Source organism: Festucalex cinctus, chromosome 16, assembly GCF_051991245.1.
Source record: "Festucalex cinctus isolate MCC-2025b chromosome 16, RoL_Fcin_1.0, whole genome shotgun sequence".
NCBI lineage: Eukaryota > Metazoa > Chordata > Actinopteri > Syngnathiformes > Syngnathidae > Festucalex > Festucalex cinctus.
The window spans coordinates 12,056,220-12,077,078 of record NC_135426.1 but is presented as its reverse complement, the minus strand read 5'-3'; the positions used below and the strand labels follow the sequence as shown (position 1 = coordinate 12,077,078).

The window sequence follows — 20,859 nt, the reverse complement described above, 5'->3', positions numbered from 1 at the left end:
ACCCAAATTCCCGTGAATTTGGTCCATGAAGACAAAATATGAATAATGATCCCAACAAAAAGGCCGGTAAGCAGCACAACAAAGTTCCTTGAGAACAATGAGAAGCGTGTTAACATGAGCCAAGGTAACAACAGCAGGTGTCAGTGCGGCGTGTTAATGTGTACAGAGGTGTGACGGAGGTGGAAACACGCATTTATGCAAGTGTGACCTTTTGTAAAATCAATGACGACGGGAATAGATGGCTCGCAATCAATCAGGTAAATTAGCCACAACAAGTGGAAATGACAAGTAGATAAAATTAGCAGACTGCAACATGCTAGGAAGTCGTCAACAACACTTGAGATAGAAGCGCATCTTGCACTTTATCCTTTTGTAACACTACATACGAGCTTCCTTAAGCTGCATGGAGATGGGGATACAAGACCGCTTTCTGAATTCAAGGTTCAATCTTTTCGTTCAGTAAACCTACTGTATAATTTGAATAAAAAAAAAAACAACATTTTATTTTTCAATAAAGAAGGGTTAGGTGAATGCGCATAGGAAACTATTGCTCTATTACTTTTAAAACGTGAAATTTCAATTAACACAATGACAGATAATTGTAAACAAAGCCTAAACGAGTACCCGATACCTTATTTTGGTATTCGTCCATCCCTACATTAAACTTAAAGAGTATTTGTGGCGGCAAATATATCTAATATTGAGCACACTTTGTTGGGAAATATTCAATCTCCAACGTGCTCCGATTTGACACGAATCACTTGGACGTCTCCTTGGTGTGTTTTTCACATGCCAACGCTGAGCTTACTGCAGAACACCACCCGTCCGGCCGGCTTTAGGATTCTGTGACAGATCTGAGGGATTGCGCAGGCCAAATCAAACACACTTGTGGAACGCGGGGAATCTTTTGGGAAGGGGGGGTGGGGGGCATGTATTATGGATGGACTTAAGGAGATTAGACAGGGAGCTGCTTTACCTGCAGTGGACGCTGCTTGTCCTGGCTCTTTGGAGATTTCAGGCCACAGCCTGGCTGCTGCAACAGTAATTGCCTCGCTGCTTGGAGGGCCTGCCAAGAAAGACAAAAAGAAGATGGGCAAAAAAGAAAAACGGCAGGCTGTTTTTCTGGCAACTCACAAAGATAAATAACGAAAGGGTGGAGCGACTTCAGGGTTTGAAGCAAACAAAATAACCATATATTGTTTTTTATTTTATTTTCCCAGTGCATAAAAAGCAATGCAAAACAACAAGTGCAAGAAATCATTTTGTACATTTTTCACAAAAATCAACTCCCTCAAAATTTTCATGTTGCTGAGGTTTGTCTTGTACGAAGGCATGAAACTGGCGAGTATGTTTGAACGTATTTGCGTATATGTTCTAATTTCTTTCCATACATTCGAACATACCCACAAATACGTTCAAACACACTCACGAGTACACGCAAACATAAACATAAATATGTTCAAATGTACTTGTAGGCTAAATGCTAACACATAGCATGGTTTCCCATAATGCCATGGGTTATTGCTTGCACATTAGTATAATGTGGGTGAACTTTTTTTTTTAAGTGCTTCTTTTTCACTTGGCCATGCACAAGTAATACCCCATGGCATTCTGGGAAAATATGCTGTTTGTAGCATTTAGCCTACAACGAGATTCAAATGTACCCATGAGTATGTTTGAACAATTTTTTGAGTACGTTTAAACGTATTTTAATGTTTGAACTTCAAACATACTCACAAATACGTTTGAATGTACTCGCCAGTCAAATATGTTTACTCCACATTGGCAGTTACACTTCTATAGTCCTGCATGTCATTTTAAATCTGCCACAAAATTATTAGGCCTACTCAGATTGTAGTATAGGACAGTATAAGACTAAGTAATGCAATAAGTAATAATAAGTATAAGTGCCACTAAGCCATGTCTGCCATCTAGTGGCAAGTGGTGATATTACATCTTAAAATTAGTTACATTTTTTTTTATATATATATATTTAATTTCCACAACACAACCCCAACACCCAAAATTTTTCTCCTCATTTACCCCCCATTTTGAATGTTTATCACTGTTTTTTTTTTTAAAAGATTTCTTTTAAATTTAAAATTTAAAAAGTCTACAGCACATCTGAGGAAGAGGATATGGAGGGTTGGGGAGGGGTTGGTGGGCCTGGGTTGAAAAAACAAGGAGGCATCAGTAGAATTGACCTGTCTAGTGCGTGCTCAACTGAAATGCCCACTTCTCTCTCTGCACATTACCGCTGCATTTGCATATTCATAATATCAAGTTGAAGTAGAGCGCGCACCATGTGAAGTGTCCCCGGGAGCTGTAATTAAAGTTGACAAAAATCAACATCAGATTACATTCTGAACGAATTAAACGAGCAGGCAGGTTTTATACTGCAGAAGACGATGGAGATGCAAGACGATCAAAGAAATAGTTTGCAGCTGTTTACGCAAGGTGGCAATGGATCGTTCCTCTTTGTAAATTGCACAATTTCTCATCAGAGCACAGGGATGTGGTTTTTGTTGTTGTTTTTTTTTGTTTTCCCCTGGAGCCTATGAATCCCATACCGTAGGTACACCAGCAGCTGGGCTCGCAGCTTCCCTCCCATTCTTCAAGAGCAGATAGATGAAAGCGTGAGGCGGGAAACAACATTGTGCACAGCTGCTGCTCTACATTGCTGCTTGCAGCATCAAGTGCGAGGGACGGCTACAACTTTACAGCTCGTGAGCACACCAAGGAAAAACTTCTCGGGGAATATACTTGGCTGCGTGACGGTATCCATGACAACGGCTGCCTCGACAGGACATGCATATGACGCGGCTCCGCCAGCAGGTGGGAAGGATGTTTGAACAAGTACATTGAGATCCCGAGCAAACACGACGGGAGAGGCTGTAAAAAAAAATGAGAATGAGAAGGCATGAAGAAAAAAAAAAAGTTGCCATGTGTATGCCCCTCGAGGGAATGTAGCCACCATGATCAATTATGGAAGGACAGAGTTGGGTGTCTGCACAGGAGGAGCCAGACTCAAGTAAACAAACACTTCAGTCAGGAACTGGGTCCTAAATGCATTGATCTGTCTCCATGCTAGGAGGAGCCAAGTGGCCACTGCTTTATATGCATATGTGTGTTAGCGTGTGTAATGTGGAGAGTCCTAAAAGTTGACTCCAAAATAATAATAATAATAAAAAGTTTTTACATACAGTTTGCTTTTATACAAAGCCAATTGAATACGTAAATATAACCGTTATTTTACTTGTAATTTTTCGTGGCAAATGTGGGCATGGGGAAATTGACTATGTTCCTTTAAAACTTGAATTGTTTCAGTACATTACATTCATTTCATTTTATCATTATTACATTACATACTGGTAAGAATACGCTACATACAATTTCATTCAAGACAAGGACAAAAATTGGAACATCTTTCTGACACTGCCGATGAATTCTGATGTTTGTCACAGGATAGCACCAACTAGTGCCGAGGAGGACTTACTTGAGTTCAACATTTTTTTTGTTTTTGCCTCAAGTATTGGTGTCTGGTATTGGCAGCCTGCACAAGTGAATGAAGAGAAGGAAACTATAATTTATTTATGCTTGAAACATGTAAAGTGAGGACCAACGTAAAATACAGACGTGTTTCAGCTTTGCATGTAAAATTGTGGAATGGACTGTAAGAAAAAATCAAATGTAAAATGTTTAATGTGACACTGCTAAAATGCATCATTCATACATTCATTCAATTTAATCCAAATTCTCAAAAACAGCCTTCCTATATGTTGATTTGGCCATTTTGCCCCCTCACTGTCACTATGCTGAATATCCGTGCAGTCACCATTTTGTGTCAGCCACATCCCACAGCACAAAACGTGGAGAGAGAAGTCATCAAAAGTTTGCGGAAGAGCAGCACAAGTCGACAAAAACACTGCACGCTGCATACCTGTCATCTATTTAAGCCGGGTTGCTATGCACAAAAAAAGTTGACATCCGCGCTCTATTAATGCACACATTGTATAAACAGCACAATGTGACACATTCTTGAGAAGGAGAACGAGAGGGCGGGAGAGAAGAGGGGAGGGGAGAGGCTGCTTTATAAATAACAAAGCACTCACAGGCATATTTGATGTTGATATCTATCACTGAGGTTGGAAAAGAGGGGGAAAAAATAAATAAGAGGAGGGAGAATAACAGGGCGACCGAGACTGTGACACGGGGATCCTAATGAAAATAAGATTCGGCCCAAATGGAACTGGTGTAATTGGTTTCAGATAGCGAGGTCGGCAGAAAGGCGATACAGGCGAGTATTATGCGAAAAAAAGGGACGGAGAAACAAGAATGTTTACACAGGCATTCCTGGGCTACATTAATAGGCATGCACAGATCACCGGAGAGGCAAAACATGGGGAGAGAGTGAAGAGCAGACTGACACAGTCGGGGGGGGAAAAAAATAATTCATCATCCCTCCATTCACCTTCTCTGTGTTTAGATTCCATAGAAAGTGAGGTAATAAGCAACACCGATCACAATGCGCCTTTGTAAAGGAGCATGCAAAGACCTTAAACAAGCATGAAACACATTAGCAGAGTAGGCAAGACGAGGCCCAGAAAGCATTACAAATCTCCAGATTGCTTTGCTTATTGTGTGTGCAGGATCGGCGAGGCGTGCGTGAGCGTGGAGGTGTTTGCGCGTGTGTACACAAGGAATAAGCCATCCGCTAAGAATGTCACTCTTTCAAATCCACCTGGAGATCCACGCGTTATGCAGCCGTGACATCCGAATTGGATATGTCTGAAGAGCTGTGACATTGTGTTTGGACAGCTCAGATCAACTCCCTGCCTTGCCGCCACGTTGGGGGGGGGAGTCCTTATGAGCGGGATGTGCTGGATATTGGTACGACGAGGCAGGCGGGGGGGGGCGGACCCGGCTCGGGAAAAGTCGCCGTAAACATGGCGACGGAGGCCTCGGCGCGCCGAGCAGATGCTTTGCGTGCGTGCGTGACTCGTGTTTGGTGGAGGGAGTAAAAAGGGCTGCTGTTCGACACGCCGGGCCGTCAGCCAGAACAACTGCAGTCACGCCGACGGCGTTGACAAGTCCTGCACACATGGATGGCCGCATAAACACACGCACACACGCACGGCGACGCTATACACAAAACGCTTGGACGTATACAACAGAATGATTGAAGCGGGGATGAGGTGGAATTTGTAGCACAACATTGTGGCATTTTAAGACTCATATTTGGGTTCCATCTTACATTTGGAACCCATGAGATTGTGCAACTGATTTCGGATGTACTGCATTACTTTTATAAAGACGTATTCTTGATCTTCATTTTGTTGACCAAAGCTCCCTGAGTCGGGAGTAAGGATGTTTTTGATACCCTTTTTTTCAATGGATATAGTACAAGTAGAGCTGTCAAACGATTACATTTTTTAATCAGATTAATCACATCTTAGAATTTTGATTAATCATGATTAATCACTGACTTAAAAAAGCTTTTTTTTCCAAACATATTTTGCCCGCTAAATTTGAAGCGCACCTGTTATGTGTTAATTTTTTTTTTTCATTTAATGTTATGAGGACGTCTTCAAAAATGTATATCCACTGCACAAACAATTAATCATTTGTATAATTTAAAATGGGAAAAAAATGACCAACGGCATATGTAAACATTTATTAAATGCTTTACTTTAATGCATGTACTTATGTTTATTGCTCAAACTCCAACAAGCTACCTTTAATGTAACCAACCAAAAAGAATCATCTGCGGTCAAAATTAATACTGTGATTAATCTGTGGTAATACAATGATTAATGCAATAATTTTTTTGTGATTAATTAACTAGTTAACGCTTTGACAGCACTAACAAGTACTCAACTATTCATACGATATCACTAGTACTATTAAACTAAAAAAATACAAAATAAAAAAAATAAAGAGACTGATAATTTGGCCAACTATGGCAACCACGCAAGGTCAAAATACTCATGGGCCAGACTGGACCCCAACGGGCCTCTTCCGGCCCCCTGGCCTTTGTTTTGAGACCACTGCTGTAAAGCATGATTCCACAGTAAACAACAAGGATGCATTTGAAAAAAAAATGCTCGAGTGCAAAATAAACATATCGTATGTCTGCGGGTAATCGGTCGTTCCCCTGCCTCCCGATTGCACTTTGAGTCCTCAACTTCCTTCTCACTCACCTCCCCCTTATATCACCTTATTCATTTCTTCCTCTCATCTCCTCTGCCACTCTCTGCTGCTGCTTGTTTATTGATTCTCTAGATTAAGAATTCCTTGGGTGGAGGATTGTAACACACAAGCATCAAATTATTTTGGGCTGTGCTTATTTGCCTTTGCCTTGCATCTATTTGGCCTGCGTCTGTAGACAATTATGCCTACCCAGGCCCCAGACTCAGGTGCTAATAATGAAGGACAAATAGAATCATATGTGTAAACTTCCCCCACTGATGAAAATTTATATTAACTTTCTGCCACAGTAAACAGAGCCGCATAGCTACACCCTCCCGGGAGGATTGACAAGATGAATTTGCTCGCTCCAAACACCGGGAAGAAAGTGAAGGACTGTATAGGCGGGGGTGGAGCGTCGCCGTGAAGCCTCGCACTTCATTTTTCACCGCAAAACGAGCGTCTACTTTGCCCGTCTGCAGGTAATGTTTATGCGTATAAAACAACGTACATTCGCATGCCATAAAACTTTGGAGTTCTTCATAATTCTTCATTGCTTCAAGGATTATGAAATCCTATTTTTTTTTCTTCACCCACTTTTCCTGTCGGCTCTCTGCAGGTGGTTTTAGCAAAAGTCTTTACTTTCACCTGGGCTCTATCGCTATGCCTCCAGATAAGGTGACAGCAAGCCCTTTCAGCGGCGCTCTTTATCTACAGCTGCTCTTAGGGAAAGTCCTTTCCAAGGCTCCGACAGCTGAGAGCTTCCACAATGTGCTATCACAAAGAGACAGGCAGGAAGTAGAATAGAGACGAGGGGAGAATAGAGTGCGTGTGCAAGTGAGTGATGGACAGTGTGTGTGTAAGGTCAAGTGTTGCTCTTTTTTTGTACAAATGTTCTCTTTTTGAAGACACACAATTTGAGATGCTGGCGTCCAACTGGACGTGGCTCATTTGGAGACAATTTTAGGATTGGAAGGCAGACAAAGGAAGACACCGCGATTGTCTCAGCGGTGTAAATCGGAGGCTTGATATATTCCGACAGTGCTAAATTTGAGGAATTTAGGCAAATATTGAAGCCATTTGGTGTTGTATCGACATAAGAATCTCAGAGTAGATGTAGCAACTTAAAGAACTCAAATCAAAAGTTCAAATAATGTCGAGAGACAAGCAGTGGTATCAATAAACCCAAAACTGCACACATCTTACCAAAAACTATCATTTCACTCAGCATTAGAGCAAGACCCAAAGTGGTTTTACTCGTGGGTCAATAGTACGAGTCTGTCTGGTCCTTGAGCTTGGGTTAAGTGGCGGGTGTAAAGTGTCACCCAATTCGAGGGTCGATTCGAGAGTTGTCTGACCTTAAACTGAGAACGACCTCACTTTTGCAACATCGCAAACTGAATCAGGCTGGCCAACTGAGAAGTACGGATGGTTGCGTTTATTTTCCGAGAAAGCAGTAGAACCAGATTCATTCTCCCACTAGCTAATCAAATTTCTAATCTTTTCCCAATCTACTTCTTTCCATCATACCTGGCTGGTCGTCTCGTGGATATTCCAATTACAACGGCGTGCATTTGACCTTTAAGTGAGCCGTAGAAGATACACTTATCCGCCTTCCACTCTGACGCCCAACGTCTATCCATCATCGGTGCATGCATGTGTTAAAGGTGCGAGGGAGACGGAGACAAAAGGAGCTGTCGTGGGTATGGAGTGTGACGAGGAGTGGATAGACTTTTTTTTTTTTTTTTAAGGCTCTGTGATGAAAATGTAGCAATGCATAGGTGTGGGAATACATCAAACTATAGCACAAGTGCTTTCATGTGCCGCCAGACTGACTGAGTCATAAACAGAGCCGTTCCCAAAAGCTTGCTATATCACGCTTGTGAGAACAAGCAACAGAGAGCACAGTCCCACTTCTCTTGTTCCATCCCCATTCGCCGCCCTTTTCCAAAGGGCTAATCTACATCTTTCATTGAATCAAGAATGGAAATTTGCAAGAAATGCTTCTTTTTCAATTTCATGCTGAAGTAGCTCAAGTTAGTGGATGTAATTTCTCCTAACAAGAAAATGTATCACTCGGTTGCACACTGTGCAAGGAACAGGCTTCCTTTTTGATTTTTTTTTTTTTTTTTTTAATCCCCCACTTCTTGAGCTTTGATGAATGTGCCAAAAGCATGATCGCTCCATCATAGCACCCCGTGCAAGGACAGAACAATTACATTAAGAAGTAAAACCACTGGTTGAAAGTATAGTATGAAAAATACTTAAATCAGAAGCCTGCTAATCATTTGTTGGTCTGAAACAACCCCAATCCGAGAGTAGGAAAACTTGTTTTACGCTGAAATTCTGATATGGGAACAGAAAGAAGCAAGTGGGCACACACTTTGACGACGTTTTCCTGTCAACATGGTGACCACATATCTGGGCTTAACTTCACCGGGGGTCGCGTTTTGAGCCTTGCGTGCCAAGTCTCAGCGGATTTCACCAGGACCGTTGTTTTGTCTCATTTTCACACAGGTCTGGTGTTCCGCTTTTTCTTGTCAGCAAGACAATTGTTTGGCCTGTGTGTATACGACAATAAACCACACAGATGTCATAGAATTTCATACTATAAACCAATTCAAAATGAATCTAACCGTCAAAATTCCTTCCCATTTACCTTCCCATCCATGTCATACTGGAACTAGAACTACTTCCTGCTTCGGTGCCTAAGAATCATGGGAAATGTAGTCAGACCAAACAAGCTGAGCGCTTCTGGCGGCACATTAGGTTTCATTTAAGGACATGAAGAATAACACTTGATATTCAGTTTTATGAAGAGGGTTTTGGGACTCAAGGTGTGTTCAATGATCACTCACACACAGGGAGCACATGAAAACATTTGATAATTTATCTGATGCATTAAAATCCGAACAGCGGCATGTCAACTCGAGTTACAAATTTTTTCGGGCGTAACTACCGTATTTTCTGCACTATAAGGTGCACCGCACTATAAGGCGCACCTTCAATGAATGACATATTTTAAAACTTTTTTCATATATAAGGCGCTACAGTAGAGGTTGGGGTTACGTTATACATCCATCATATGGTGCTGTGCTAAAGGGAACGTCAACAAAACAGTCAGGTCAGTCAAATGTTATTAATAGATTACAAACCAGCTTTCTGACAACTCCATTCACTCCCAAAATGAATAAACAGCTGTTTTATTATTTTCTCTGACATAAAGTATTAGTATTAGCTAGCGATCCAAGATGGCGGGATCTTCTGCGCATGCACGTCACCGATCGTGCAGGGTCAACGATAGCGTCTTGACAGCAGGACCTGTTGCGGCTCAATATTGATCAATATATAAGGCGCACTGGATTATAAGGCGCATGGTCGTCTTTTGAAAAAAATTGAAGGCTTTTAGGTGCGCCTTATAGTGAGGAAAATATGGTACATTAAGCAATTGTGAGTGCATTGATTGTTTAGCACTGCCAACCATGAATTAGCTATTGTAATAATACAAACACCAGATTGACGAGTGATTACATTTGTTATAAATGCTTCCTAGTAAGAATTTATTGTACATTTGATTTTCAGTGAAATTGTAGTGTCCCGGTTTTTTATTTTGAAAATCTGCCCACCCTAACTATAAATCAAATGTATTACACTGATTTGAATGCTAAAGTCCAACTAGGTGACTGATTGGGGAACAATATCGCTAAAACAATGGCATGCATGGCATAGCTCCACGGAGCTAATGTATATTTATTATGTAAACCCCTGATAACAATGCACACGCGGAGACAATCAAATCTGGGAGGGACTCGGCAGCACAGACTCGGTATCAGCTTAGTGTCTAGTCAAGCTTGAAGTGCGGCCCAAGCCCCCCACAAAGCGCCTTCCTGCATATCCTCACTTTTACTGGGGCGGAACAAGCAAGCCTCGCAGTGCCATTGCTGATCAATTGAGACCTATTACGTGTTCCTACGTGGGCAAATAAGCAGCGGTTAAGGCTTGATGAGGAATGCCGTACTGTTGGAGGGAGAACATCAAGCACCGATTTGGTGAATCAAACCAAGACTGGGATAGATCTTATTCAACAAGAACATTGGGAATGCAATTGCTCTGGGACAACCGATTTTCGTAAATAGAGTTGACATATGGACAAAAACGTTGCGCATTACAAAAATGGCTGCTATTATTCCAACCTTCAGCGAGCGGAGCCAAAGCCGACGCTAAGTAACACGTCAGTCAGTCGCTTTCGTAGCCTTGAATTCCCCGCGGCGTGGCGCTTATTTACTGCATTTGTATGAGAGCCTTGGCCTCCTCTCCTCTATATGTACACACAACGTTCAGAAGCAATGCATAAAAAAAAAAAAAAAAAAAAAAAAAAAAAAGAGCAGCCTGGTCGTATTACAAGTAAAAACATCTTGGGAGATGGCAGAGAGCTCTTTATCTATTCAAGAAATGGGTCAGGGATGAAGGTAATCTGAGGAGCAGAAAGTGTTAACAAGTGAGGAGAAAAAAAAACAAAAAACCTTGATACCTGGAATCTGTTAGTCGAGATCCTGGGCGCATTAGATAACGAGGGCGCCAATGTCATTAACGATGCTCCCACTCCTTGCAAGTCGCCTTCTTAGCCAGATTTGAAGTCATTTTAATATTTGTTGGAGGAGCAGCAGAAGAGAGGTGGGAGGCTTGCGGGGTATACACAACAAACGTCGGGCAAGCGTTTCGGAGGCTGATTTGTTACTATTCATGGCTAAAGCGGAGAGGAACTGTAATACTAGACATGCTTGTTAAATTCACAACACTCCAAAGCTGCCTTCTAGCAAATCCCGTCTTTTGCTTGTCAGCTTAAGACACCCCACCATATGCATATGTAGGATTTTTTAAGCTCTGTTAAATGGATAGTGGTGCCGTGGCCTATCAAATGACTGTAAGCCACTCGTGGTGTGTACGTGTGAGGAAGGGAATCGTTGAGAGAAAAGCAAGCAGCTTCGCATCATATGCAACACAAGATGCGTGTTTACGCCACTTCATGTACAAAGAGCAATTTACATGTATATATCCAGGCTGTGTGTGACAATAACACTCCATCCTGCCATATTAACGACCGGTACTGGGTTTAAGCCAACAAGAGGGGAGTGGCAACCAACAATGACAGAATGCCTGTTTTCGATTGCCGCGCCACAAAAGATGATCGCCCATTCAGCACCGAAGCAAATAAATTATGGTGGAGGGTATTGAGCTCGGACTATTGGCTCGGTCCCTTCAGAGTACGTGGTTGTGTGAGTGGACTTATAGATCCAGTGGCCATTTATTTCCCGGTGCTAAAGCAGGGCAGTTAGGGAGGCGTAAAAGGAAATGAGTTGTGAAGTGACCATTGATCCCGCCCGGCGTGCAGGTTGGCAGAAGGCTGCGGGACTATCGGGCCGCAGTGTGACCGCTGGATGACTGCCTTTTATTTACACGCAGGTGGTTAACCCTGGCCAAGTTCATTTGTCAACCGCCTAACGCAAGAGAAACGCAATTAACTACAAAAGAAACGTATAGCGCGATACAAAAGCCATTTTTTTGCGTCGTGTTGACATCCAGTTGGGTTATAAACAGAGTGTTTCATATGGACTGTGTTCTGCATACAAAACAATCTCAGCAGTGGACGCAGACTAATGACTCCAAGTCCAATATATCCTGCTGGGATTTAATTACCGCATTTGCTATTGTCTTTGGAACTACAGGTAGGTTCACTTGGGCTTCCTCTGGGTTAAAAAAAAAAAAAGTGATTTAGCATCTGCTTCCAGATGTCCCAATCCTAACCAAATACACTCAATGGAAAAGACAAAAATGTTTGACACTATTAAGTAGGGGTGTGAATTGCCTAGTACCTGACGATTCGATCCGTATCACAATTCATAGGTCACGATTTGATTCGATACCGATTAATCCCGATATGAATTTGCTTGTCGATTGTTGCGATTTTTTTTTTTTTTTACTCAAATTTAGAAAATATCATGAAAATATATTTATTTATTGATCTGAAACTTCAGTTTTATAACTGTGAGCCACTGTATTGAACAAACAGGTTGTAACCTTTTTCATGTAAGAACAGCATTGAAATAAAATATTATGTCTTAATGCTCCATTAATATAACATTCTTCCATGCTTAAGGTGTGAAAGTTAGACGTTTTGTTGAATGTTTTTCCATCAAAAATGGACATTAAAAAAATCGATTTGGCTGCCTATTGAATCGATTCGAGAATTGCGAGCTGTAGTATCACGATATATTGACGAATCGATTTTTTTTTAACACCCCTACTATTAAGCTATTAATTCTCTCTCTCTCTCTCTCCCTCTCTCTCTCCCTCTCTCCCTCTCTCGTAAATATATTATATTAGGGGTGTGCATCTCTCCAATAAGAGCCATTCAATATGTATCTTGATACATGGGTTGCAACACAATTGAATGTTTATTTTCAAGTGGTGCAATTCAACTCAGTTCGATTCTGCGGGATTACGCTTTGATTCGATATGGTACGGGCGTTACGCAATGAGTTCCTTGAATGAACTTGTCGGTTCCTTCAAAGAGAGCTCTCTCCAATAAAAGACAATTCGGTACATATAAATGTATATTATTTTAATGTGGAACAATTCAATTTCATGCACTTGCATCTTTAAAATCAAAAACAAATTTGAGATTCTAATTGTTTTGTTTTTTTTGTTGCACCTCCACCAGAGCTTGGGTATGGGTGAGGACAATGGGCAAAATGAACAATAAGCTTTATTTTATGGACAAATTTTCTCTCTGATGTTGTGAAATCCTCCTATACTTTAATCTTATGTCATGGTCTTCTTCAGAGCCAAAATTGTATTTAATTTTGCCTCAGTTGCTTCAAGAAACAACAATCCAATGACCAGTCCATTTAATAATAAAAAAAAAGCTCAATTAAAGCCTATCCCAAGTCATATTCATGATTAAATATTGACTGCACCTCTACTTCCCGTACCTGCAGTCATCTTTGAAGCAGCCCCTGACTGCTTGAGCATAAAAATGCCCATAAGTGTTTATTTCCAGCAGATTTCATTCCATCTCTCTCGCTTTTAATGCCCTCTTCACCATTCCTCCGTCGCTATCTTCCCTCTCTCCCTTTTCTCCTCGTCTCCCTTTCAAGCCTCGACGCCTGACATTTCGCCACGCTCTCGAGAGACTCCGGCGCGAAATGGAGTTACTGGGAGAGCGCCACTGTAAATTTCAGGAGGCCACGTGTAATGTGCCTTAAACAGAGATGGACAGGCCAGGTTGGAAGGAGACGGAGAATAAAAGGAGACGGTGCTGCAGGAGGAGGAAGCGGCGGCATCACTATAGATAATAGAATAATGCTGTGTTTTGTCTGGGGAAGGGCGTGCAAACAGTAGCCCTGCTGTCATTCACATGGTATATCTTTAGTGTCATCGCAGAGGGGAAAACTACAGCCGTATATGTCACCGGCCTGTATGTACCATCCTGTGGGGACCGTCCGCCGATAGCTCGCCTTGGAAGAGAAAGAAGGATGGCGTCTATTGTAAATAAGTCGGACATGGAAGCTGTCTTTTCACTGACCGGGCAATAATTTTACAAAGACGTATGTCGCTTCCTTTTCAGTGCTTCTGAAGCCACGCGTTTATGAAATGGAACATATTTCAGGTGGAGGTCTTTCTCCTGTCCTGAGAGCTGATTGATGCACCAAAGCCAGGGCCAATGGTGTCTTATTTACACAGTGGAGTGAGGCAATCTCAGGCCTTAAAGATAAACCTAATGAGCTTCTTTGTGTAAGGGTGCAAATGAGACGCCAGCCTCCCCCCCATGCCTTTCCTTTCCTTTCGCATCCAAAGGGGACAGTCTGGGTGATTAGGCCTTTAAATTATGCTCAAGGGCAAAGCACAGATTTGCATCTTGTGTGTGTGCGTGTGTGCGTATTCTGGTAAAAAGAGAAAGAAAGAAAGGCAGGTGAAGGGCAGCAAGGGAAAGATGCTTGAGGCTTATTTGTGAGAGGTGACAATAGTTAAACAATGCAAGTCAGCAGTTTTTTCCCAAATTTACCTTACAAAAAAAAAAAAAAAAAAAAAAGTATCTTGTACAAAGATGCATGGTGAGTGGCACACACTCAATTACTTTACATTTGGGGGGCAGGTTTGAATTCGCCCCCAAAACCCGACAAATTAGCCGTCACCTGCTGTCAAAATTCCTCATCCTGGCCGTTTCCCGCCAGCTAAACAGCTCGGAAGGCAGGTTAATTGCTGTCACCGCCAACTTGGACCACTGCCTCAGCACTCATGGAGCAACAAAGGTAGCTTGGAAGTAGAGATGGTGGCCGAGCTGTGGTTGCAACTGATGTCAAAATGCTGCAGTCAATATAGCGCTTGATGAGCAAGCAGATGATTGGTAAACAAGCATCGTTTGGGTTTGTTCTGACCACAATATAGGCCAGGAGCTGTGAATATCAATTCCGAGGGGCGGGGCAGTACTCCCCAATACAATATTGGCTCATCAATCCTGATTACCAAGCTAATCAACTAACAGCCTCTTCATCTTGATGTCCAAATTCAAAGATCAATGCTCGCATATTCATACAGGGCCGCATTATGACAACCTGCACGCTCAATGATGAATCGATCGCAGTTCAGGATTACATTATTGCGTTTTTTTTCCCCCCACGCTTTTATAGCGATCGCTACGCGTGGCAATTAGCGCCGAGCAACATTCATCATTTGCGTCGATGCATTTCCGCGGCTGGCAAATTGCAATCAGATAACGTAGGAATCTAAATCGCTGATCTGAAATCAAATTAGCTCTATTTAGGCAACCTTTGGGGGAGGCGGGTGGTGAAACCCCCGGCAGAAATTAGTGGCGGCAAATTCGATTGCGGACACACTGCTTATTATTCCGATCCATAGATAACAAGGCCTTTTTTTTTTTTTTATGTCAACTAGAAAAGATGACTAGATTAGTGCAGACTTTACTGAGATACAAGATAAGGATTGGATTGAAAATTCCATGGTAATTTGTTTTAAACGACACTGTCAGAGAAATATTCACTAAACTATATTGATTGTTAGTGAGGATGATACAAATGCTAAATCTTCCAACTTGATGATCTGCGTCCTACAAGGCGTTTGGGCCAATCTAAGGCGAGAGACCTTAAGATGCTGCTTTTCTAATTATAGCTGCAGGTGGTATTTGGGAAGCTGCAAGGTAATGGCACAACCCAGAGGGACAGGGGAGGGGAGAATTCATCAGTGCTTATTATTAATCATCCCTCCAGCAGCGTGATGAGAGAGTGCAGCTTCCTATACCCACCGGACCACTCAATGTCACGGCAAATCTGGGAGGAAAATTGCAGCCAACAGCCTTTCTTGAAAACAGACACTTGGATATGTGTTGTTTTGGGGGGGTTTCTCCCTTCCCGACAAACAGTTGAACGGTTGCATGCATGCTGTCATTCACTCACTTGCAAGGAAAGAATGCAAGCAAATGCACGAGGACGCCTCCGTCTTTTGTCTGGAGCGCTGGACCTCGTTGTGCCAAGTGTGTGTGTGAAGATTTTAAAAAGCCTCCAGAGACCTGTTAGCTGGACTGCTCATTTCAATGTGTCGGTTTCTGGCTCGGAAGAAGGCCTCGCCTCTTTTTTTTTTTCTTTTTTTTTTTTCTTCTTCTCACTGTCACACACACGCACACACCGGAACAAGCTCGTAGTCCAGCGCTGGGACTTAACTAAACATTTAAAGCTATTTGTGTCCTTTTGCTCTGTCAGTGTTGAAGTTTGCTCGACCTCAATCAGGTGCGTGCACGGAAAGCGTTGTGGTGTGGTGATAAAATGACGACGTGTGGCCACCGGCGGGGCTGCTGGGGAGCTGCAGCAAGCATGGAGGATGGGGTGAGGCCGGCCGGGTATGTTATGGGTGGGAGTGAGGGGGGCCTGCAGGACATGCTTCATTTTGCTGCACTGACCCCCACCACCCTGCAAACATACACCACCATGGGGCTTCAGCTGCTTCCAACAACACGCACACATATTTACACACAACTTGTATGAAAATGAGCAGCAAACCAAAAGAGGACACACGACGACCAAACCCACGGCGTTGCCCTGCAACCCCCTCGACCCCCCTCCCTCCACAACCGCACCTCCCGCTGCTCTTTTGGCAAACTGTCAAAGCCATCATTCACCATGAAGAGACACAAGAGGCACTTGACTCTTTTCCTCCACTGGCGCCTGACTTTCAAAAATGCCCCGAAACACTACGCTGAGAGTTCAGGCACTCTCAACTTGCTCTGGTAGACAATTCAGAATAGTTGAAGGAAGTGGAAATGAGGTGCAAGTAATTAGGAAGAAATATATATATATATATATATATATATATATATATATATATGAACTAAGTCATGGTTTAAGGTGTCACTGCTGCTTGGCGACTCTGAGCCAGTGCCGAGGCAGGAGGCCCTCTGGTGGACACTACACTGCCATGACACACACACACAGGCACAGACAGACTCCCTAAAACCCTACAAATTCCAAAAATCAAATAATGGAAAACGGAATCAAACCACCATCAATCTTGAGAATGCCACCAAAAGTCACAGCAACGCGTGCTAAAGAAGTCCAAAAAGAGCCGCATGTAGATGTGCAGTGTACCTTACGGAGAAGAGGAGCGTGATGGAGAGGGAGTAAAAAGGAGGGAGAGAGAGTGAGTGAGCGAGCGAGCGAGCGGGGGAGAAGCACAACTTACCTGCTGTTGTTGCAGATGCAGCAGCTCGACTGTGCTTACTTCGCTGCTGCTCGTGTCACCAGCGCTTGATCTCCCATCTCTACTGCCAGCCTCTAATTGGCTGCTGCTTAGGGTGCTCATTCCATTTTGACTCATTGAACTGTTGCTTATTGTCTCTGTGGCCGACTCCTGCATCATCATGATTTAAAACCTAGAAGTGATTAAGAGGCACCGGTTAGGGCTCTTCTTCTTACAATTTGACCAGTCCACCCCCCTCTTCCCCCCCCCCTCTGCATCCTATATATTTTTTTTAATGCAGCCATTATCCTCAGCCCCCCTCTGCAAATTAAAGCATTTCAAGAAGAGGTAGAAGGGGGGGATGCAGTAAGGCGCAATTATGCATTCATTGTGTAAATGAAGCAGTACAAAGAGATGCACGTCCTGGTCCTATTTGACAAGGGAGCGGGGGGCAACTAAATGTGCTTTATAACCACTAAAATGTAGGCATAAATTAAAGATTCAAGAAGTTGCATTAATACTGCCATCGCCGCACTAAATAAAAGGGAATCATTTGTGGAAATAAAAGGCAAACACATGGCCGGGACAATTATGTGACGATTAAAAAACATACATCATTTCTGGCAATCATCTTTACGACGGGCACTCGGAAAATACTTTCCATCTTGACCCTGCAAGATTTTTTTATTTTATTTTTTGGCATGTGTGAAGTGGTTTAATGACGCAAAAGCTCATCATGTCCAATTACAATTTGGCAGCAGGGAGGAGGTGGAGCCAAATCACACCATGTGGACTACTTTCACCAAATATTAGCCCAAATCTTCTTTCATCAAAGCTCGTCTAAGAACACAAAATAAAATCCACGAGACACAATCAGACTTGTTCCTGAGAGGCATAAACAAATTTCGAAAAATAATCAAATTAAGATGAGATCTTCAAATGAATTCTATCTGCATCTATTTGAAAAGCAAGGAGAGAAAGAAAGGGAAATGAATTTATCACGACTATCGTTAATGATTGTGCTAAAAACAGCATAAATTATGTATATTAGCTCCTCTCTCTTTCTCGCTCTCTCGTAATAAATGTTTTATCATTTTCCCTCTTGCATTTCATGCTCGCTACCTTCGCAGGGGCAGAGAGGACATCACTCAACAATCTCATTTGAAATGTAAAGAAATATTTGCACAAATATGCACCCCAAAAATTTGCATCTCAAGTAATTAAAACAACTTTTGTGTTATTTGATTATTTTTTTTCAGCTCCAAATAAAAGTGTAGTAAGAATTGAGCCACTGATGAAAGCAAACAAAGGAGGAATGAGTGCTGCCAATGCTCGTGTCGTGATCTTCTCTGGCCTAGTAAATTCGCTTTTAATGGCGTTGTGCAAATGTCCTTTCGTGTGTGTGTGTGCGTGTGTTTGACGAGAGGCTGATAGAGGACAGGTCTTAAAGGATGTCCACAGCCAGGATAAACAGGATCCGGGCGGAAAAGAACAAACAGGACTGAGCTGTTACACAGAGCAGGGCGACAGCTGCCTGGGACACAAGCAAACAGGGAAGAGGCCCGCTTGTGAACAAACAGGCCCCTGTTTAACACGCCTTGCCGCTCACCACCGATGGAGGGAGGAAAGACGCAATGGGTGGGGGGGAAACAGAGAAGAGGGAGACAGAGGGAGGGAGGCGGGGGGGTGCAAGACTGGCACAATGTGACATCCAATCCGGAGATGAATCTCGGACTAAGAAACTCAAGGCTGCGGCCGAGATCAGCCGGCTAATAAGTATTCAAATTAGGCATAAATTTTACATGGCCGATGTTTAAAATATTCAGAGAAAGACTGTCTGATTGCCTTTACTACGTTTTTATGAACATTCTAATGGCGCCTGAATCGCCGCTTCTTTTTTTTTTTTCTTCTCTCTCTTGTACGACTGCTAAAAAACAGACAAAGAAGGAAGAGCCAGCAAGAAATAAAAACACGCTCCTCCAAAATAAAAATAAAAAACACATTAAGCGTCATGATAATGCAGATGTATGCAAAGTGTATTCGCGGAGATCAGATGGTGCTTTAACCTTAATGACAGCGGTGAGATAAATTAATTAGCCAGCTAAAAGGCGGCATTCAAATCTGCCAATTAAAGTGTCAATTAGAAACACAGCCGAGCTGCAATGATGAGCGGGATGCTCAGCTACGACTGCGGGAGGAGGGCTGATGGAACGGTCTCGCACGCACGCACGCACGCCCACAATTATTAGTAGTCAATAGGGCTGAGAACTGATATTCATTTGCAGCAAAACAGAAAATAATAGCGTCAAAATTAAAAATCTCAACTTTATTGAAAGGTCATAAAACAACTACAAATTTTTATGTTAACAGTGATTATTTTCATTTTAAACATATAAAGAATAGACAACTTTGTTTTTAAATTGTAAAAGTGCAATGCGCTAAAAAAAATAAGGGTAAATAATAGTAACTAAACTAAATTAAAGTAACTTTAAACATAAATGAACTGTTAAAATGTTCACCTCATTTTCTTTTAATTTATAACAAAAACAAAAAGTGTGTAGAGTTCTCAGTGTTATAAAGATAAGAGAAAACTTAAACAAAATACAGAAATATAAGGCAGTGTTTTAGACAAGATTGCAAACATGTTTGCAGACAGTGAAAAACTGCACGGACATGTTGAAAATTTCTTTGCAACAAGTAAAAACTGTCTGCGAATATCTTTGCATGCTTTTACGAACCCTAATGAAAACCCAAAGTTTGCTACATTACAAGCATTCGTCACTCATATTGGCCTGGTTGATAATCGATTGAGCGTGTGCATGACAACTGCAGATCATCCTGCACACTTGGCCTTCGATGGCGGAGTGACAAAAACATCTCTTGACGGGGAGAATTTGCCCAAATGACTTGGCGGGTACGTGACAACGCTTTTTTTTTTTTTTCTTGCATTCCTCATGCGTCCACACTATACCACCTTAAACAAACAATGACTTTCAATGTGGTTCGTATGGAATCTATCGGCATGTTCGTCCTGGTTATGTGCCGAGCTCTCTTCCAAGAAGTGACACAATGGAAGAGGTGGGACTGTTATTTGCACAACAGTTTGTTTCCGGTTCGGTTTGCGACGTGTGGGCTGGGTCAAAAATACTCGCGCTTCCGACTTTGTGCCCCTGGGTTGCGCGTTCGCAACCCGGACTGGAAATAAACTGATGTGCAAAAAACAGTCCCGCCTCTTCCGTGGCATAAACCCCATACGCACGTAGGCAGCGAATTCCGCGTTAAAGGTGAAAGAAGCGCTCCATCTTTGTTTGCGGGCTCTAAAAGCCCTTAATGTTGCCTCATTACCTGGCCTGTCTGCCGCTCTATCATGTGCGGTAAACACACACTATGACACCGGCCATCCATCGAGCAGGCGCGCACAGCTGTCTGCTGTCGACTGGCGAATTACACACACACACACACACACACACACACACGCCCAATACACACACTTATATGCTCCCGTTAATGCACGACAAGCCTGACACAGGTTCAGTTCACAGTCTCTGGGCAATTCATTGTCACCGCGTCTCTATCTGGAAGCCTCATTTTGTATGCATCGCTTGCAAAAAAATGTTTTCATTAAGGGAGAAGAGGAGAAATGACCGGTAAATATGTGATCCCAGACGTCCGTTCCTTATCGCTTCACATTCCAGGTGCTAGACGGGATATTCTTTTCTTTCTCCCCCCCCCAAAATAATAAGAAATATAATAGAAATTACATTTCACACTCTGATGGCCCCTCACAGTGCTCTCATCAAGCGGAGATATGGTCACCATTTCAAATAAGCACAGATTCTGTGCTTGAGTGAAATTAATTCATCATTGCCATAAGTTACTACGCATACCAAATAAAGTAGTAACTAGGCAAGGGCAAAAAGCGTC

At 42.5% G+C, this 20,859-nt stretch overlaps 1 protein-coding gene across 8 annotated transcripts in view; it reads right to left on the bottom strand.

Moving 5' to 3' along the window:
* foxp2 (forkhead box P2) overlaps nucleotides 1-20,859 on the bottom strand; it is a 102,745-nt gene that overhangs the window by 43,601 nt on the left and 38,285 nt on the right. For 5 of the 8 annotated variants that reach the window (XM_077499370.1, XM_077499374.1, XM_077499371.1 and 2 more), the window contains 2 exons: nucleotides 16,939-17,128; nucleotides 977-1,066 (listed from right to left, as the gene is read on the bottom strand). In XM_077499370.1, the coding sequence (XP_077355496.1) occupies nucleotides 977-1,066; nucleotides 16,939-17,118 (270 nt within the window). In that variant the 5' untranslated portion in view covers nucleotides 17,119-17,128. The remainder of the gene's footprint in view (nucleotides 1-976; nucleotides 1,067-16,938; nucleotides 17,129-20,859) is intronic. The other 3 variants (XM_077499375.1, XM_077499377.1, XM_077499376.1) reach the window with 1 other exon arrangement.